The following is a 20,162-nucleotide window of genomic DNA, read 5'->3' on the forward strand; positions in this document are numbered from 1 at the left end:
ATTTCATGTTTCCCTACTCCTTCCCTGTCCTGATGGTGCAAGAATACTGGATAGGCCACTTCCTATTGACATTGATGGGCAGGAGGAATATGAGGTGCAGGCTATCCTTGACTCCTGTATGGTTAGGGGTAGGATCCAATACTTGGTTGGGTGGAAGGGTTACGGACCTGAGGAAAGAACGTGGGAGCCTTTGGCCAATCTGAATTGTCCTGAGTTGGTCGCGCAATTCCATGAGAAGTATCCTGGGCAGCCGGGACGACCGCCGGGACGGCAGTCCTCGAGAGGGGGTTCTGTGGCGATTTTGAGATCACGAGGACTGTATTCCAGGTATGCAGAGAAATCAGGAAAACTCATGGAAACTACAAGTCCCAGACTGCCCTGGGATTTCCTAGTGGGATATAAGCACTTCCTTTCCAAGGGGAAAGTGCTTGTCAATTAACCTGGAGGAGAATCGGAAGGGCGGATGGTGTTCCCCGCCGGATCCCAGCGTGAAGATTACAGCCTTTTTGGGAAGCCTGTTTATCCTGGAACCGAGTGCTTGCATGCCGACTGGTATTGTAACCACTTACTAAATGTTTGTGAGAAAAGCGCGGGCTCGCCTTTTCTCTCCGTGTATAGAAATCTTAGAACTTCTGATACTTTGTTGCAGATCTTTAGTAATTGTAGCCGGGGTACACTGAGAGGCGCGAGACGCTTCTAACTCAACTTCGAGTTTGTAGAAAGATACATTGTGTGTATTTAGCAGGTACTGAACCCAGAAGCCTATTGCCTGCTCTTTTTTCACCGAGACTTTTGTAGTACAATTGAGGATGCAGTATCCTATCTTTGTGCCGGAGCCAATTAATCCGGTTGTGGATCTTTCAGCCCCTGCATTGTGAAGGAAACAATCTTAGGGAGCACGAGGGACAGGAAAGTGCCTTTCTTGAAGGGGACTAGTGCTGAGGAGAGGCACGTGTTATTGATATTTAGCCTCCGGACCTGGCATTGTTTGGAGTTCCTGATTTTGGCATAAGTGATAAAAGACTGGGATTACACTGGATAATAAAGGAAGGGAAAAGAGGAATTCTGGTGAGTGAAGGAAAGGCCCTGTCATATATAAGAGAAGGAGGGGTCATTGAGTATATTAGTAATTGTGTGTTTTGTCATCCCACCTACAGCGTTGAAGGTATCCTAGACCCAGCCCAGAGAGTAAAGCAAGTCCCTGTGAGAAAAGGAGGGAACACACCTTCATCCTCTTTCCCTTTTTTCCTCTGTGGCGCGGAGTCTGACAGAGTTGTTTATATTCTCTGTTGGGTTTTTGTGTTGTGAGGAAATAAGGGGCTTAGCATCAGATATCGTCTCTGCTTGGCTACAGGACAAGGTTAGTGGTGTTCATGGTTCTTACACTACTGCCAATCACGACACCTACACCCCTACCTACCCCAAACTTTAAAAATGCTCTTACCACCCTATACCCATATCCTCTTATCCACCCCTAAATACTAAAAGCACCCTTACCACCCTATACCTACCCCTTAACACTAAAAACACCCTTACCACCCTACGCCCCACCCACCCCTAAACCCTTACAACAATCTAATGACACCCTGCCGTTAGCTACCCCAAAACCCTAAAAACACTCTTACCATCCAATACCCTTTATCACCACGGAACCTTAATATATATATATATATATATATATATATTCACTGAAAAAACCATAGGTTATAGACCATATATAGTTAGGAATTTGCATTTACAAAACCATTTTATTGACATAAAACCAATGAAATTCCATATATAGTTAGTTGCACTAACTATATATCGCCCACCCGCAATCCACTGCTGATGATGTCACATATTACATCATTCATGACATGGTCAGTGACATCACTGATGACATCTCAAATGACATCACTGATGACATCACTGATGACATCTCAAATGACATCACTGATGACATCATCTAGTGTCTGTGTGTTTTTGTAAAGTTTAAATATGTTTTACATATTGAAGAATGAGTGGATGTATGGAAGACTGAGTGTGTGTGTGGCTGGCTGGGAGGTGTGTGACTCTGTGCATATCAATGTGTACTTGTATCAGTGATTGTATAAGAGAGTAAGTATGTGTTAGTATATGTGTGAAAAGTATGGTGTTCTGTGTTTAACTGTATAGATGAGGAAATCGAAGTGTGATTGATTCTTCACAGGACTGACTAGGTGTATGAGTGCATATGATAGTCTTGTAATAATGAGTGACTGTATGTATGAGTGATTGTATGGGTGAATGAGTGAATGTGTGTGTAGACGTAGGAATCAGTGAGTGCGTATGTAGTAACTAGTATTGGTGTGTCATGATGTCATCAGTGATGTCATTTAAGATGTCATCAGTGATGTCATTTGAGATGTCATCAGTGATGTCATCAGTGATGTCACTGAAGTATGGTGTTCTGTGTTTAACTGTATAGATGAGGAAATGGAAGTGTGATTGATTCTTTACAGGACTGACTAGATGTGTGAGTAACTCCATGGATGAGTGGCAGTGTGTGAGTGTCTGCATAGGTGTATGAGTGCATATGATAGTGTTGTAATAATGAGTGACTGTATGTATGAGTGATTGTATGGTTGAATGAGTGAATGTGTGTGTAGACGTAGGAATCAGTGAGTGCTTATGTAGTAACTGGTATTGGTGTGTCATGATGTCATCAGTGATGTCATTTGAGATGTCATCAGTGATGTCATCAGTGATGTCATTTGAGATGTCATCAGTGATGTCATCAGTGATGTCACTGACCATGTCATGAATGATGTAATATGTGACATCATCAGCAGTGGATTGCGGGTGGGCGATATATAGTTAGTGCAACTAACTATATATGGAATTTCATTGGTTTTATGTCAATAAAATGGTTTTGTAAATGCAAATTCCTAACTATATATGGTCTATAACCTATGGTTTTTTCAGTGAATTTCATTGGTTTTTTAAAAGCTAATATCTATAGCTGTAAAATATATTCTTTATTACGTGACGTATCACGTAGCCACGTGAGACGCCTCATGACGCGTCGCATAACCGTGACGTATCGGCTCTGCAGCGCAAACAAAACCCGTAACGTGAGCGTGCCGGAGCACGCTTACAGATATATATATTTTTTTTAACCTTAATTAGACAAAATCCACACGTGCACATATCTTGAGGCCTTGCAAAGGCACATCAAACAAACAGTCCCTACAATTTTGTCAAGTTTGCTGGAAATCTATTCCCTTAAATTTTTTTTTTACTGTTTCTCTTGGTTTTCCCCTTGTAACGCTTACCGGGACGCTACCCGGTACGCGAACCGGACGCTCCAAAAACACAAGATGGCGGACTCCCGTTACGCTGCCGGTTAGCTGCCCGGTTCGCGTACCGGGAAGCGCCTCTACCGCGAAAAATCGCGGGGGACTTTAATATCCCCCTCATCAATCCTAGGGGGTCAGGAGGGGTTTACCTTGCCCCCTTTCCTTCATTTCCCCCTTCTTTTTTCACCACATCTTGTCTCTCGAACCTACCGAGAGACAAGATGGCGGCCGCTCCGGACTGTTTACAATGTTGACAGCTACGCTGCCGGTTAGCTGCCCGGTTAGCTGCCCGGTGAGCTGCCCGGTTCGCGTACCGGGATGCGCCTCTACGGCGTAAAATCGCAAAAAATTATTTTACTTTTTTTTGCCCCGCGGGGCACTTTAATATCCCCCTCATCAATCCTAGGGGGTCAGGAGTGGTCTACCTTGCCCCCTTTCCTTCATTTCCCCCTTCGTTTTTCACCACATCTTGTCTCTCGATCGTACCGAGAGACAAGATGGCGGCCGCTCCGGACTGTTTAGAATGTTGACAGACACCGGAGAGCCAATCAGCTTCGCTTCGCGAAGTTCCGTTACGCGTCAGGTACGCAAACCGGGGCGCTAACCGGAGCGCTGTCACAGATATATATATTTTTTTAAACGTTAATTTCTCAAAATCCACTGGAGCACATATATTGAGACATAGCAAAGGCACGTCGGGCAAACCATATCAACAATTTTGCCAAGTTTCATGTAAATCTATTCAGCCGTTCGAGCTAAAAGTGAGTCCAACCGCCCTATGGAAAAATGAATGGGAAGAACGTGTTTTGGGCCCCCCCTTGTTTCTCGGCCCCCCCCTTGACGAAACCCCCCCAAATTTTCAGGGGCTGCTCAGAAACGAAATGTGCCACTTTCCTGAAAATTTCAGCCAATTCCGTCCACAAACGCCAAAGTTATTAGACATAGAATTTTCAGAAATCCCATAGAGAAAAAATCCTAACTATATATACCCACTGGCTATCGCCAGTAGGTAATATACATATATAAACATATATAATCTGCATATCTATATAAATATAAATGCATGCATACATATACATATATGCATACATATGCATGTTATTTACATGAAAGTTTTAAAAACACTAATAAAAGCAAAGCTAAAAAGCCACCTCATTACAAACAGAATGGCTTTAACTTAAACGAGGGCGAGATCTATTGCATTTTCTATGCTTGTTTACTTTGGTTCTATCAAGAAGGCATTCAGATGTTTCACACATTTGCCATAAATTCTGAATGTTAGCACTCTAGTTGCTCATTAGATCACTGTAGTAAAGCTAGTGCTCACCAGGGAAGTCTGCTGCTAATCATGGTTTGCAGCCATTTTCCCGCATTTTTTATCCCGCAGACTTTCAGTCCGCATACCATTATCCCGCAAGGTCATTGACCTCGCATACCATTATCCCGCATTTTTTCAAAACGCATGTGCATTTATCGCGCATGCCTTTACAAAGAATTACGTTTTAAAGGCATGTATGGTAAATGCATTTGCGTTGTGAAAACCACGATGACGAGAGAGGTAAGTGGGTTTGTGTTAATTTTTTCGTGGGTTAGTGATTGTGTAGTGTAGTGTAGTGTTGTGTAGTGTAGTGTTGTGTTAGTGTAGTGTAGAGTTGTGGTGGTTGTTTAGTGTAGGGTCATGCTGGGGGTAGTGTTTTAGGGTTTAGGGTTGTGTTGTAGTGTTTGCGTAGTGTAGGGTCATGCTGGGGGTAGTGTTTTAGGGTTTAGGGTTGTGTTGTAGTGTTTGCGTAGTGTAGGGTCATGCTGGGGCTAGTGTTTTAGGGTTTAGGGTAGTGTTGTAGTGTTTGCGTAGTGTAGGGTCATGCTGCGCGTAGTGTTTTAGGGTTTAGGATAGTGTTGTAGTGTTTGCGTAGTGTAGGGTCATGCTGGGGGTAGTGTTTTAGGGTTTTGGGTAGTGTTGTAGTGTTTGCGTAGTGTAGGGTCATGCTGGGGTGTAGTGTTTTAGGGTTTAGGGTAGTGTTGTAGTGTTTGTGTAGTGTAGGGTCATGCTGGGGGTAGTGTTTTAGGGTTTTGGGTAGTGTTGTAGTGTTTGCGTAGTGTAGGGTCATGCTGGGGGTAGTGTTTTAGGGTTTTGGGTAGTGTTGTAGTGTTTGCGTAGTGTAGGGTCATGCTGGGGTGTAGTGTTTTAGGGTTTTGGGTAGTGTTGTAGTGTTTGCGTAGTGTAGGGTCATGCTGGGGTGTAGTGTTTTAGGGTTTTGGGTAGTGTTGTAGTGTTTGCGTAGTGAAGGGTCATGCTGGGGGTAGTGTTTTAGGGTTTTGGGTAGTGTTGTAGTGTTTGCGTAGTGTAGGGTCATGCTGGGGGTAGTGTTTTAGGGTTTTGGGTAGTGTTGTAGTGTTTGCGTAGTGTAGGGTCATGCTGGGGGTAGTGTTTTAGGGTTTTGGGTAGTGTTGTAGTGTTTGCGTAGTGTAGGGTCATTCTGGGGGTAGTGTTTTAGGGTTTAGGGTAGTGTTGTAGTGTTTGCGTAGTGTAGGGTCATGCTGGGGGTAGTGTTTTCTGGTTTAGGGTAGTGTTGTAGTGTTTGCGTAGTGTAGGGTCGTGTTTTAGGGTTTAGGGTAGTGTTGTAGTGTTTGCGTAGTGTAGGGTCATGCTGGGGGTAGTGTTTTATGGTTTAGGGTAGTGTTGTAGTGTTTGCGTAGTGTAGGGTCATGCTGGGGGTAGTGTTTTATGGTTTAGGGTAGTGTTGCAGTGTTTGCGTAGTGTAGGGTCATGCTGGGGTGTAGTGTTTTAGGGTTTTGGGTAGTGTTGTAGTGTTTGCGTAGTGTAGGGTCATGCTGGGGGTAGTGTTTTAGGGTTTAGGGTAGTGTTGTAGTGTTTGCGTAGTGTAGAGTCATGCCTGGGTGTAGTGTTTTAGGGTTTTGGGTAGTGGTGTAGTGTTTGCGTAGTGTAGGGTCATGCTGGGGGTAGTGTTTTAGGGTTTAGGGTAGTGTTGTAGTGTTTGCGTAGTGTAGGGTCATGCTGGGGGTAGTGTTTTAGGGTTTAGGGTTGTGTTGTAGTGTTTGCATAGTGTAGGGTCATGCTGGGGGTAGTGTTTTAGGGTTTAGGGTTGTGTTGTAGTGTTTGTGTAGTGTAGGGTCATGCTGGGGGTAGTGTTTTAGGGTTTAGGGTAGTGTTGTAGTGTTTGCGTAGTGTAGGGTCATGCTGGGGTGTAGTGTTTTAGGGTTTTGGGTAGTGTTGTAGTGTTTGCGTAGTGTAGGGTCATGCTGGGGGTAGTGTTTTAGGGTTTAGGGTAGTGTTGTACTGTTTGTGTAGTGTAGGGTCATGCTGGGGGTAGTGTTTTAGGGTTTAGGGTAGTTTAGTTGTTTAGTGTATGCTAAAGGCATATTCGTTCTAAAAGTTTTCGTTATTTTAATTTGCGGCCTAATAGTACATGCAGGATTTTTTTTGCGGACTGATGGTATGCGGGATTTCGTCATATATTCGCTAATCATACTTTCTATGGCAAAATGAACCCCCTCATTTTGTTCCTTTTTAAATTAAATGTTTTAAGAGTTACCACTTTATTCCAATCAAGATGGCTTCAGGTGTGCCATACCTTTGTAATAAGTAGGACTGTTAGCACTCTAGTTGTTCTTTAGAGCACTCTGGGACATTCTGTCATTGGGCTATAGTTGGGCTACATCTGGCTGATATTTGGGCTACATTTGTTTTTTTTGTCTCTGGTGGCCATCTTTGGGCTACATTGGGCTACATTGGGCTACATTGGGCTACATTTGGGCTCCAACATATATATAGCCCAATGTAGCCCAATATATATTTTTCAAAGTTAATTTTCGTAAAAACCACTGGAGCCTATATCTTGAGACATAGCAAAGGCACATCGGGCTACCAGTCCCTACAATTTTGCCAAGTTTGGTGTAAATCCATTCAGCCGTTCAGGCTAAAAGTGAGGCCAACCGCCCTATGGAAAATTGCATGGGAAAAACACGTTTTGGGACCCCCCTTTTTTCTCGGCCCCCCCTTGACGAAACCCCCCCAAATTTTCAGGGGCTGCTCAGAAACAAAATGTTCCATTTTCCTGAAAATTTCAGCCAATTCTGTCCTCAAACGTAAAAGTTATTCGACATAGAATTTTCAAAAATCCCATAGGAAAAAAATCCTAACTATATATACCTACTGGCTATCGCCAGTAGGTAATATATATATATATATATATATATATATATATATATATATATATATATATATATATATATATATATATATATATATTACCTACTGGCGATAGCCCGTAGGTATATATAGTTAGGATTAGCTACCATAGGAAATCCACAACATTCTATTGGGAATAACTTTGGCGCCGGTTGAGGAATTTGTGTGTAATTTTCCAAAATTTTGGCCAGCTCCGCTCCGCTCCTTCCCTGAAAGTTTCGGGGGGATTTGTGAAGTGGGGGCTGAGAAAAAAGGGGGGTCCCAAAACGTGTTTTCCCCATGTTAATTTCTATAGGATGGTCTGACAAGTCTACAGCCGGAACCGCTGAACGTAATAACGCCAAACTTTCCAAAATTATTGGGACTGGTACGCAGATGTGTCTTTGCTATGTTTGGCGAAAATTGCTCCAGTGGTTTTTATGAAAATTAACTTCAAAAACACATATATATCTGGGCGGAGCCTAACCACACATCTGATCTGATTGGCTGTCAGCACTTCATCCAACAAGTGTTGGCAGCCATCTTGGGACCAATATACATGATAGCACCTCATTAAAAAGCATTGTAGTTAATAGAGGGTTTTAGGACTTTAGTTACATTATAAATCATTTGTTGATGGTACCATGCTCATTTTAGGAATTGTGGTGTGTTCTAAGGTGATTTTACCATGTGAAAAAGCCTTCTGCTGGGATATCATGAATCATGTTTGAAAGAAAACTATTATCTCATGCTTTTCCCACAGTGGTTTGGAAGGGGATCTATAAGCTAAACTGAAAGCATATTTTCTATAAATTCACATTATCTTTCTCAGTCATGTGAGAATGAAGTCTGACATTCTCAGTAAAACATGTACATCCAACAAGGACAGAGACTGTCAGTTGATTCCTTTGTGTTCTACTGCAGCCTCCTAGAGTGGTCTACTTATTACAAAGGTATAACACACCTGAAGCCATCTTGATTGGAATAAAGTGGTAACTCTTAAAACATTTTATTTAAATAGGAACAAAATGAGGGGGTATATTTTGCCATAGAAAGTATTATTAGTGCTGCAGAAAGAAAAATTAGGGCACATTTTGAGTGACTTCTCAAATCCTCTTCTATTTCATTAAAAAATTCTGACATGCAGTACCCCAAGATGGCCACCAGAGACAAAAGAGCCCAAATGTAGCCCAAATATCACCCAGATGTAGCCCAAGATTAGCCCAATGAGAGAATGTCCCAGAGTGTTCTAAAGAACAACTAGAGCGCTAACAGTCCTACTTATTACAAAGGTATGGCACACCTGAAGCCATCTTGATTGGAATAAAGTGGTAACTTTTAAAACATTTAATTTAAAAAGGAACAAAATGAGGGGGTATATTTTGCCATAGAAAGTATGATTAGTGCTGCAGAAAGAAAAATTAGGGCACATTTTGAGTGACTTTTCAAATCCTCTTCAATTTCATTAAAAATTCTGACATGCAGTCTCCCAAGATGGCCACCAGAGACAAAAGAGCCTAAATGTAGCCCAAATATCACCCAGATGTAGCCCAGGTATAGCCCAATGATAGAATGTCCCAGAGTGTTCTAAAGAACAACTAGAGCGCTAACAAAAGTATGGCACACCAGAAGCCATCTTGATTGGAATGAAGTGGTAAGTCTGAAAACATTTAATTTAAAAAGGAACAAAATGAGGGGGTTCATGGAAAGTATGATTAGTGCTTCAGAAAGAAAAATTAGGGCACATTTTGAGTGACTTCTCAAATCCTCTTCTATTTCATTAAAAAAATTCTGACATGCAGACTGAAACATGCACTTTGAATACTAGCAGCAGACTTCCCTGGTGCGCAGCTGCGGTGCGTCCATTGGGGCTGAGCCCCACCTGCCACCATGGATCCGCATCGCGGCCGCCGGCCGTTTCTTAAAATACATTGCGCTGAATTGCGCAGGGGGGTGGCCTGCTGCAGCTTGAGTGACAGTCCACACACTCAGGCTGCAGCAGATTGTAGTGCACAGTCCCGCTGGGGAACTTACAGTGCGCATGCTTGAGAAAGTTGGCAACTTTCTCAAGCATGCGCACTGTAAGTTCCCCAGTGGGACCCAGGGGTGCTTCACCGTGCTGTTTGCCTGCCACAGCCTGGGTTTCCTAAGGGCGACAGGGCGAGCAGCAAATGTGACCCCCTAGCCAATCCTGGCGCTGCATGCAGCGCCAGGATTGGCTGGTCCACCGGCGCAGCATCCCATTGGATTCTGCGCCTGGGGGTGGCCCGGCATTCGTCTCAGGAGCAGCAAGCCAAGGAGGACTGGTCGTTGGTGGTGCCCGATTCTGGTTCCATGTTTCCATCAGTGAGTGACTGTTTCAATTCATCTTAACTGTGGAGTGTTGTTAAGTAGCATCCTATGCGAGCAGGCATGCTAAGGAGTGAGGTGTCCACCATTTTAGGAGGTGCTCTCCTTCCAGCGTTCCGTGCACCAGGTGTGGTGGTCTGTGTCCCATCAGTGATGTTACTATTCGGGCAGCCCTGCTCTCCAACGAGGCCATCAAAGTATCTCCAAGTAGCTCCTAATCCTACTTGTATTGGTGTATGTGGGAATAGTGCAATCCAGATTTGGGGGAGGAGTGACACTTATGGGAAATGAAGTGTAGGATATTATATATATGGTGAGGACACTAGGAAAGTCAGTCCCTTCAATGTCATGTCACTCGGAAGGGTTAACTTCGTGATTGCCGAAAATACATTGATTTAAGCTTGTTAATGCGCACTGCGAAACTGTTTTAAGTACAATGCTGAGTAATTGATTGGAAATATGTCATAGTATATTGAGTTTTATTGCGTTAGATTTGTTTTTCCTTGTTCTGTCGCATCGTTGTATTGGGTGCACGTGCTTTCAACTTTGCATTAATTGATTTATATAAATTGATTACAAAATGTTTCTCATTACTGGTCTTAACATAAAAGACGTTTTGATCGATTAAGGAATGTTAAATCCATTACACAAAACCATGCTCCCACACTTCACATACAGGTCCTGTCTCACAAAGGGGAATTTACACTTTAGTGTAAGAATACGATTTTTTGCAGCAAATGAATTTTACCAGTTGGATCTTTATGACTGCCTATCTTTTCTCGTAGTCTCCGCCGCGAGGGCGAATGCTTCGCACTCGTAAAAATACTACTAGTAAAATTCCTTTATGAATTGCAACAAATTGCTTTCAGGATCAGCCTCTTGATATTCCGTTGAGTAAATTCCGTATATAAATGCGTGTCGTGCCAATAGCTTCAGCTGCTCCTGAGGAGCAAACAGGCTCGTGCAGAATGGTTGAAATTGCAGTTACTACAGGCATAACCAGGAACAATTAAACCAGCTTTTCGTGCAACTTTCTAAAACCAAGTCTTCAATCATCTTTCACACTTCTTGTAGTATTTTACTTCAAGAACATAGCGCCATCTTGCCCCAAAACCTTTACAACAAGGTAATTTAAAATATAGGAAGTTCTGCAGAAGAGTTTCCAATTTCTACAGGGAAATTTGGTAAAATCAGCTAAACTGACTGTGGAAAATCATGTGAATGTTTCTCAGACCAGTGCCAAAATGAGAAAAGTAAATCAAACAGCACTTGTATTTATTTTACATGTTGCTTTTTTATTTGAAAAAAGTAAGTTTATTGAAATATAAAGATTTCTGCCCCCCTCTTGTACATGTGTCTACAGCTCAGGTTTGTGAAGGGCATACAGAATAGAGCAGAATTTGGATAATAGCACCCCACACTGAAAAAATGAATCTAAATGTATCACCAATATCTAGCCACGCTTTCAATTTGGAAAAATTATTTCACTAAACTGCATTAAATCTAATGTACAAACTCCAATTTTGAAATTTTGCAACATTTGGTAGCCTTATTTTAGATGTATTTGAAAATGCACAAAAAAGTTGTGACTCTTATGTCAGTAAGTTTCTGCTCAACTTCAGTCATCAAATAGGTTGACTAATCAGTCCCAAGTGTTGCGTTGCATTTCTGTGGTTAAACAATTTCTGTGACTTGGCAGGAGAAATACAGAGGTTTCACAGCGCTAATCAATAAGCTAAGGTGACATAGCCGCTGTTTAAAATAACCATGCCTTCAGCTTTTTCTGAAATTAAAGAAATGAGGTACACTTTCTCAGAGACTCAGGAACAGCGGTCCACAATTTGACTTTGACAAGGATGTTTTTAGGTCTTGTGGTAGCCAAGACATTTTGATTTTCCTAAAATTGTATACTATATACTTACCTATTGGGGCTTTCAGCCAACCGAATTGGTCTGTTGTTGACCCATGTGCACCCTTGACTTGTGCCTGATTTCAAAGCCATGTACTTCAACATGGCTAATGTCCATCTCAGTGGCCATGTTTAGGTCACCAAATACTTCATAAGTACCTGAGTATGAGAGACAGTGGAGGATGTGGGGCTATTTAATACATGTCCTGGGGCCCAGTTCCAATTTTCAGGTATTGTGTGACCTAGGAACTGAGAGGTTAAATCACAGGAGGAGTTGGGAAAGATTGGAAATCATGGGAAGGAAGGCGCATTTATCATGTGGAGGACAAAAGAAAAGTAACTGAGACCTCGAAACAATAAGGGAGTGGAAGGATGAAAAATAATGAAACAGGAAAAAAAAAGAAAAACAAGCAGTGGCTCTATGTTGAGTAATGTAGTATTTTTAAACCATACTGCTCACGGTTCGCAGGATATAAGCAATACACCGTGATACTGGTCCCCCCAGGGATCTGTAGTGGTGCTTAAAGTTTCAGAAAAAAACACTCTTGATTTCTGAATAATAAATATAAAAGTGTTACGGTAACCATGTTGTTCTACTCACATTTCATATGCTTTACTTAATCTTGCATCCATATGAAGGTTTGCTTTTTCCAGGAAGGTACTTTTTTTCCAGGCAGCATATCACTCTTGTGCATAATTTTAATTGAGCCGCATCCAGGTATATGTAGCAGGGCACAACTGGGTTGTAGCTGAAGGCAGTGTGGGTGTCTTAGTGGGATAGTATAGGGGATGTGGCACTACACCAGAGCTGCCGAATTTCGTTCTGGGGAACCAGGTTCAGCCTTCATGAACAGTCCACCAGACCACTCTCCTGGATTCCTGGAGTGCCTCTGACTTTGTTCTGTTTCTTTATTTTTTGTGACTGTTGGTCCTGCGAGGAAACATTTTCAATTTATGTTGTCTTGTTTACTGGGAGCATTGCTTTTATTTTCCTTTAGTGTAATAGGCTGGCTTGGGAAGTGCACTTCCCATAGTGTGCAGTCACTTCAATTTGCCTTTAGGTGACTACCTGGCTTGGTGGTGGTTTTCTATTTGATTTTATGTAACTCCTTGTCTTGAAGAGTGCATTGGTTTTAGTTTGTTTGAGGTAACTGCTTCACATGCTGGTTTCATCACACAGCTGACACCCACCCTGAGAAAGCCAGAGCTGCCCTGTTATTGGTATCAACACCAGTGCGCTTAGGTTCCTTACAGCTCCTTCACTTGAAGTGGGCTACCACCTACCCGTTACTTTTTGTATCCTGCTCGTACCAAGTCAGATCCAGACCCAGACCAGTCCCCACAGTTGCTCCGGATTAAGGGACATTGTCATGTCATCTCAGGCGCGATGTAAAGACTCCCAGTGAGCTGAGGACTCTTTTGGCTCAAGAACCAACTAGCTGGAGACCCTTGTGGTTGTTTAAAGATTTAAGATCAGCCTGTAACTCAGTCTTGAGCTGGGTGGGTGACCTCAATTACAAAGTGGCTGTGCCAGATGTTCCATTATGACCCCTTTTGCCTGTCTCCTCTTCAGACGCAGAGGGCATAAAACTGGGGGGTGCTCAACCCTGCCAAAAACTGAGGGGTGACCCTAAGAGCACAGCTGCCATCCAATCAGGGGTGGGTTGCTTTGGTGTGCTGGTCTGGGTTTCTGGGTGCATTGGCTCACGTTTTTCCCATGTAATTGATTTGGTGTCTTGGTAAGTTGCTTTTATGTGAATGTCTGACTTATGACTGCGCATTCCTTTCAGTGTGCACTTGCTTCAGTTTACTTTTTGAGTCACTGTCTAGTTTGCTGGATTTATTGCTTTCATTTTTCTTTCATTAAACTGTTTGACTTGCTTGGTGCTTTTATGTTGGTGCCTGCATGCTGAGGTGTACTCTTCTTCAGTTTAAATGTATGTGACTGGCCTGTTGACTAGCATCCTGCTTTCAAAGTGAAGGTTCACAGGTTCACACTTGCTTTAGTTTACTTTTGTATGGTTGACTGCATGCACTGTTTTGCTGGATGCATTGCTATAAGTTACTACTTGATGCATTACTTTCAGTTTGCTTTCAAGTATTTGCCTCTCATTTTCCTAATGCTTTGTGAAGGCTGTTATCCAACTGCTGTGCAACTTCTCCTACTCTTAGAGCTGAGATTTTCATGAAAGTCTTATAGTCTGAATTCAGCACCTGAGCGTAATAGGACGGAAGGAATGAAGCTCTGTGGTTATACTGAATAAGCAGCTACCTATGTTATTCCATCTATTAATGTAATAACTGCACTTTCACAATTGCTTTATTAACCTTCCTGCTTTCTCAGATTTGCTTGAAAATGCACGATTTTTCTTCTTTTTTTTCAACATTTTCTTGGGGGGGGGGGTAACCCCCCCCAAACCCCACTTTTGGGGTTTGGGGTCGCTCGCTGTGCTCGCTCGCTATGGTGCTGTATGCAAATCACTTGGCGCCCCATCACTTTGAAATGTCACGCACCGCCCCTGCTGGTAAGCAGTAGCTTTACTACAGTGATCTAATCAGCAACTAGAGTGCTAACATTCAGAATTTATGGCAAATGTGTGACACATCTGAATGCCTTCTTGATGGAACCAAAGTAAACAAGCATTGAAAATGCAATAGATCTCGCCCTTCTTTAAGTTAAAGCCATTCTGTTTGTAATGAGGTGGCTTTTTAGCTTTGCTTTTATTAGTGTTTTTTAAACTTTCATGTAAATAACATGCATATGTATGCATATATGTATATGTATGCATGCATTTATATTTGTATTTATATAGATATACAGATTATATATGTTTACATATGTATGTATATATATATATATATATATATATATATAAGCATACATATATAAATGCAGATGCATATATATGCATATATATATGTGTATATGTGTGCGTGTAGAGAGAGGTAGAGGTGCAGAGGTAGAGGTAGAGGTAGAGAGGTAGCAGTAGAGCGGTAGAGACTAGTAGAGAGAGAAGTAGAGAGAAGTAGAGAGAGGTAGAGAGGTAGAGAGTAGAGAGTGAGTAGTAGAGAGCAGTAGAGAGAGTAGCAGAGAGTGAGTAGTAGAGAGTAGTAGAGTGAATAGTAGATCGAGTAGTAGAGAGTAGTAGAGAGTGAGTAGTAGAGTGAGTAGTTGAGAGTAGTAGAAAGTAAGTAGTAGAGTGAGTAGTAGAGAGCAGTAGAGAGTGAGTAGTAGAGAGTAGTAAAGAGTGAGTAGTAGAGAATAGTAGAGAGTGAGTAGCAGAGTGAGAGAGAATAGTAGAGAGTAGTAGAGAGTGAGTAGTAAAGTGAGTAGTAGAGACTAGTAGAGAGAGAGTAGTAGAGAGTGAGTAGTAGAGAGTAGTAGAGAGTGAGTAGTAGAGAGAGAGTAGTAGAGAGTGAGAAGTAGAGAGTGAGTAGTAAAGAGTAGTAGAGAGTGAGTAGTAGAGAGAGAGTAGTAGCGAGTGAGTAGTAGAGAGTAGAGAGTAGTAGGTGAGTGAGTAGTAGAGAGTGAGTAGTAGAGAGAGAGTAGTGGAGAGTAGTAGAGTAGTAGAGAATGAGTAGTAGAGAGTGAGTATTAGAGAGTAGTAGAGTAGGAGAGAGTAAGTAGTAGAGAGTAGTGGAGAATATTCCAAAGTTTGGCACAGCACCATTTGCACAATAGGTCCAATCAAATCATATCACTTAGAGTCCTTATTGAAGCGCTGAATCTTGGTGTATATTCAAATGCTTTTATTTTCCTTAAGTTTATGTACCACAGCCAGCCGAAACGTTTCGTTCTGTACAACAGAACTTCTCCAGGGCGTTCTTATTTCCTTCAAGTTATGTCGGTATCCTGTTGTCATATAACTAGATATTTCTTCCAAATGTTAGACGAGACGTAAGTACATTCTTATTCAAAGTGACTAGGTATCAATTTTACCCACACAATTCGGGCAGACTTGAGTAATTTATAGCATCCTCAAAGTCAGTCTTTCAAAAATTCCAAAGTATAGGACATGGTAATCCAAATCCAAATGTTTCTCAAGAAAAGTCATTTTCAATCGTTCGGAATATCGGTGTTTGGGCAGATATGACCGAGGGACCGCCAGTATGCAAATGGAATTAGTCCCCCCTCTGCAAACGCGCCAGTGGCCTGCGTTGCAGAGAGGTGTAAAAAGGGGCATAGCCTCATTACACCTCTGTGCAATGCAGCCCGTGGCGCATACTGGAGGTTCCAGGTGGGCTAGTTGGCCCCCAGGGACCCCTAGTATACAAGGGGAATTAGTTCCCCCTCTTCAAACATGCACGGGGGCTGCGTTGCAGAGAGGTGTAAAAAAGGGTGTGGCCTCATTACACCTCTCTGCAATGCAGCCCCCTGGCACATACTGGAGGCTCCTGGTGAGCTAGTTGGCCCCCAGGGACCCCCAGTATGCAAGGGGAATTAGTTCCCCCTCTGCAAACGAGGCAGGGGGCTGCGTTGCAGAGAGGTGTAACAAGGGGCATAGCCTCATTACACCTCTGCAATGCAGCCCCCTGGCACATACTGGAGGTTCCAGGTGGGCTAGTTGGCCCCCAGGGGCCCCCAGTATGCAAGGGGAATTAGTCCCCCCTCTTCAAACATGCACGGGGGCTGCGTTGCAGAGAGGTGTAAAAAGGGGCGTGGCTTCATTACACCTCTCTGCAATGCAGTCCCCTGGCGCATACTGGAGATTCCTGGTGGGCTTTCAGGTCTTATATAGTTAGGAATTAGCATTAAAAAAACCTTTGAAATTCACTGAAAAAAACATAGGTTTCAGGCCTTATATAGTTAGGAATTAGCATTTAAAAAACCTTGCAAATTCACTGAAAAAAACATAGGTTTCAGGCCTTATATAGTTAGGAATTAGCATTTAAAAAACCTTTGAAATTCACTGAAAAAACTATAGGTTTCAGGCCTTATATAGTTAGGAATTAGCATTTAAAAAATCTTTAAAATTCACTCAAAAAACTCTACGTTTTAGGGGTGTTATAGTTAGCTGGACATTTCACTCATACAAAACCATTGAAATTGCTCCTATATAGTTAGTTGCACTAACTATATTTCGCGCACCCGCAATCCACTGCTGATGATGTCACATATTACATCATTCATGACAAGGTCAGTGACAACACTGATGACATCTCAAATGACATCACTGATGACATCACTGATGACATCATCCACGTGACAATCACATACACCTTTTCATACACTAGTAAAATCTTTCATCACTCTTTGTAAAATACAGAGTATGATATTTGAATCCATTGTTACAGCAATACAAGTATCTAAAAACCCACTCAGTGATTCATAGATGTATACACACATCTAATCACTTACCTGTATATTCACTCATACATGCTGTCAATAAACAATAGAACACTATCAAAAATACTTATACACCTAAATCGACATTACACACCAGCACACATCCTATTCACATATGAAGTCATCCTACTCACTTATGCAAACAATGGATCATACTTACATATTTACTTAGCTGCACACTTATACAAACACAACTTCCTCTATTCATTTAGATATTAAGTCATACTTAGTGAATTATAAAATCATTATTACAAGTATAAAGTTATCCATACAGTCACTCACACAATCATTGAGTCTTATGTATACTTATTTATATACAACAACTGACACATACACTGCCTTTTATTTTTCTAGTTTGTTGGACATGTACCATTGAGAAATATATTTGCTCATCACCACACCCATAAAGATATTCACTCACCCAAACAACTGTTAGAACATGTAGTTTTAACTTCATATATCTAGTGAATCAACTATTCACACATCTTTGGGCAGTCACACCCCCCGCCCCCACCCACCGAACCACACACACATTCACTCTCCTATACAAATACTCAGTTAACTAATCAATAACTAATACAGACTTTCACATAGCTAGTAACCAACTGGAGTACCTATTTACACAACAACTGACAAAGTGATACAGATATTCAAACAGTTTAGTCACTATCCACTATATTTAGTGAGACACTATAAATTGGTCAAATAAACAGTCAATTACACTGCTACTAAATCCTCCATCCAAATATTTATTTTAATATATCCACTCATTCTTCAATGCAAATTGCTATATATATATAATGCATATTTAAATAACGAAGCAAACCACATTCACTGGATGATGTCATCAGTGATGTCATCAGTGATGTCATTTGAGATGTCATCAGTGATGTCACTGACCTTGTCATGAATGATGTAATATGTGACATCATCAGCAGTGGATTGCGGGTGCACGAAATATAGTTAGTACAACTAACTATATAGGAGCAATTTCAATGGTTTTGTATGATTTAAAGTGTTTTTAAATGCTAATTCCTAACTATATAAGGCCTGAAACCTATGTTTTTTTCAGTGAATATATATATATGTATATATATATATATATATATATATATATATATATATATATATATATATATGTGTGTGTAGACACACACACCCATATATACATACACACATATGTATAAAAAAGTGTATATATTTATACATGTCTGTATATATATATATATATATATATATATATATATATATATATATATGTGTGTGTGTGTTTATATACATATGTCTGTCTGTATATATTTATATATATATATATGTTATGACTACCTGGTTAATGGCTAAATAAACAAGATGCTGAAAAAAGTTGGTCCTTGCCTCGTGTTTCACTGAGGGAGCGCTGCTGCGAGGTATTTGCAGATATATATATATGTATATATGTGTGTGTGTGTACTATGTGTGTGCATGTATATATATATATATATATATATATATATATATATATATATATGTGTGTGCGTGTGTGTGTGGGTGTGTGTGTGTGTATATATTTATATACACACACACACACAATTGCCTTCAATATATTTACCTTCATTGTGAAGTCATATTTGTGGTAAAGGCTTTGCATTATAAAGGCATTGGATGATAAACGAATTACGTTGCAAAAACTTCGTTGTAAACAATGCATACATGTGTATATATACATGTCAAACACAATGTTTCTAAATGAAACTGACTATGCTTTGAGTACGGGAGTTCTAAAAAGCATACAACTGTCGAGTGGTTTCAGATCTTGCACAAAGTATAATCTGTTGTGCTCCATGTACATGGCCTTCACAGGAGAATGGATGTCAGTTATAGAGAATTCTCTAATAGTGATTTAAAGAGTGTGGTGCCCTGTTGAAGGAGTCTTTGTAAATTAACTAACCAGGTAATAGATTAATCTTGCTCTATATTTCAGAGTTAATCATATTTGCCACCTTTCTTTCAGATTGTGGAAGGCTTTCACTGTCTGGAAAATGAATGTTCACAGATCAAAGACCGACAACAGCAAGTATGTTTATAAATCTGTTTAAGAATTTTGAAACTATATTTTCTGCATTTTATTAGCATATGCCATGACCTGCCAGTAGTTAATCATCTTCTGCTGTGTGGGTCATTCACCTTGACACAGATTTAAATGTTTTTTTAATTTGTTTATTAGTGTAATATGCATATAAAGCCCCACAGGCTCTAGTATGATTTACACAGAAATAGGAAAGCATGAAGATATAAAAGAAAAGAAAAGAAACATAGTAAATAGGGAATTTACAACAAAATACAGATTACAATGTCATCTGTTATGAAGAGGGAGGAGAAATATATGCATTTTATTAAAGGTGGTAAGGAAGGGAGTAGCAACTTTTTTCCTAATGGATGGGAATGGGGATTTGGCAGGCGGGCAGCTGATGCAATATGGTAGGACTAGCAAGGGATGAAGTGGTAACATAGTAGATAGTCAAGCCAGGTTTTATCTGACCCGGAACATAAGCAATCCAAGTCTATGTTCCAGTGTCACAATGAACATGAGACCCACTTCTGGGCATACCCTTGGCCTTTACATCAAATACACAGGCATCAGACATAAGTAGTGACCATTTTATTCCTCTGTACAGTGCTTTAATAATAAATGCAGGTGGGAACCTTGGGAATTTTCGTACATATTTACTGATTAAATTACTTTTTTTCAGTTTTTATTCCAAGAGACTCATGCTGCTTCACAAGTTGTTTTTCTTCCCTGTCTTTTTGTGTTCAGAAAGATTATGTTCCAGCAGTTGTTTTTTGCTGATGAGCTGTTCCAAGGCTGTTTGCATTACATTCAAGGTGCTTGTGAGGATGCCTTGTTAATTGGAAGAGATAGTACTCAATCTGATGCCGGCGCCATTTCTATGATCAAGGTGAGAACGCCAACTATACTTTTTTTTCTAACATTGTAAAACCATTGGTGGAAGTATCAGGAGAAGTAAGCACATGTTGCTGTGGGGTGTTTCATAATAAATTAGATAGGATTAG

At 41.0% G+C, this 20,162-nt stretch overlaps 1 protein-coding gene across 1 annotated transcript in view; it reads left to right on the top strand.

Annotated features, from left to right (window-relative positions):
* Positions 1 to 20,162, top strand: part of DNAH14 (dynein axonemal heavy chain 14) — a 1,270,113-nt gene that overhangs the window by 179,484 nt on the left and 1,070,467 nt on the right. The window contains exons 8-9 of the mRNA XM_086926153.1: positions 19,102 to 19,164; positions 19,906 to 20,047. Of these exons, the coding sequence (XP_086782279.1) occupies positions 19,102 to 19,164; positions 19,906 to 20,047 (205 nt within the window). The remainder of the gene's footprint in view (positions 1 to 19,101; positions 19,165 to 19,905; positions 20,048 to 20,162) is intronic.

This window comes from Lissotriton vulgaris, chromosome 6 (assembly GCF_964263255.1).
Source record: "Lissotriton vulgaris chromosome 6, aLisVul1.2, whole genome shotgun sequence".
NCBI classification, from domain to species: domain Eukaryota; kingdom Metazoa; phylum Chordata; class Amphibia; order Caudata; family Salamandridae; genus Lissotriton; species Lissotriton vulgaris.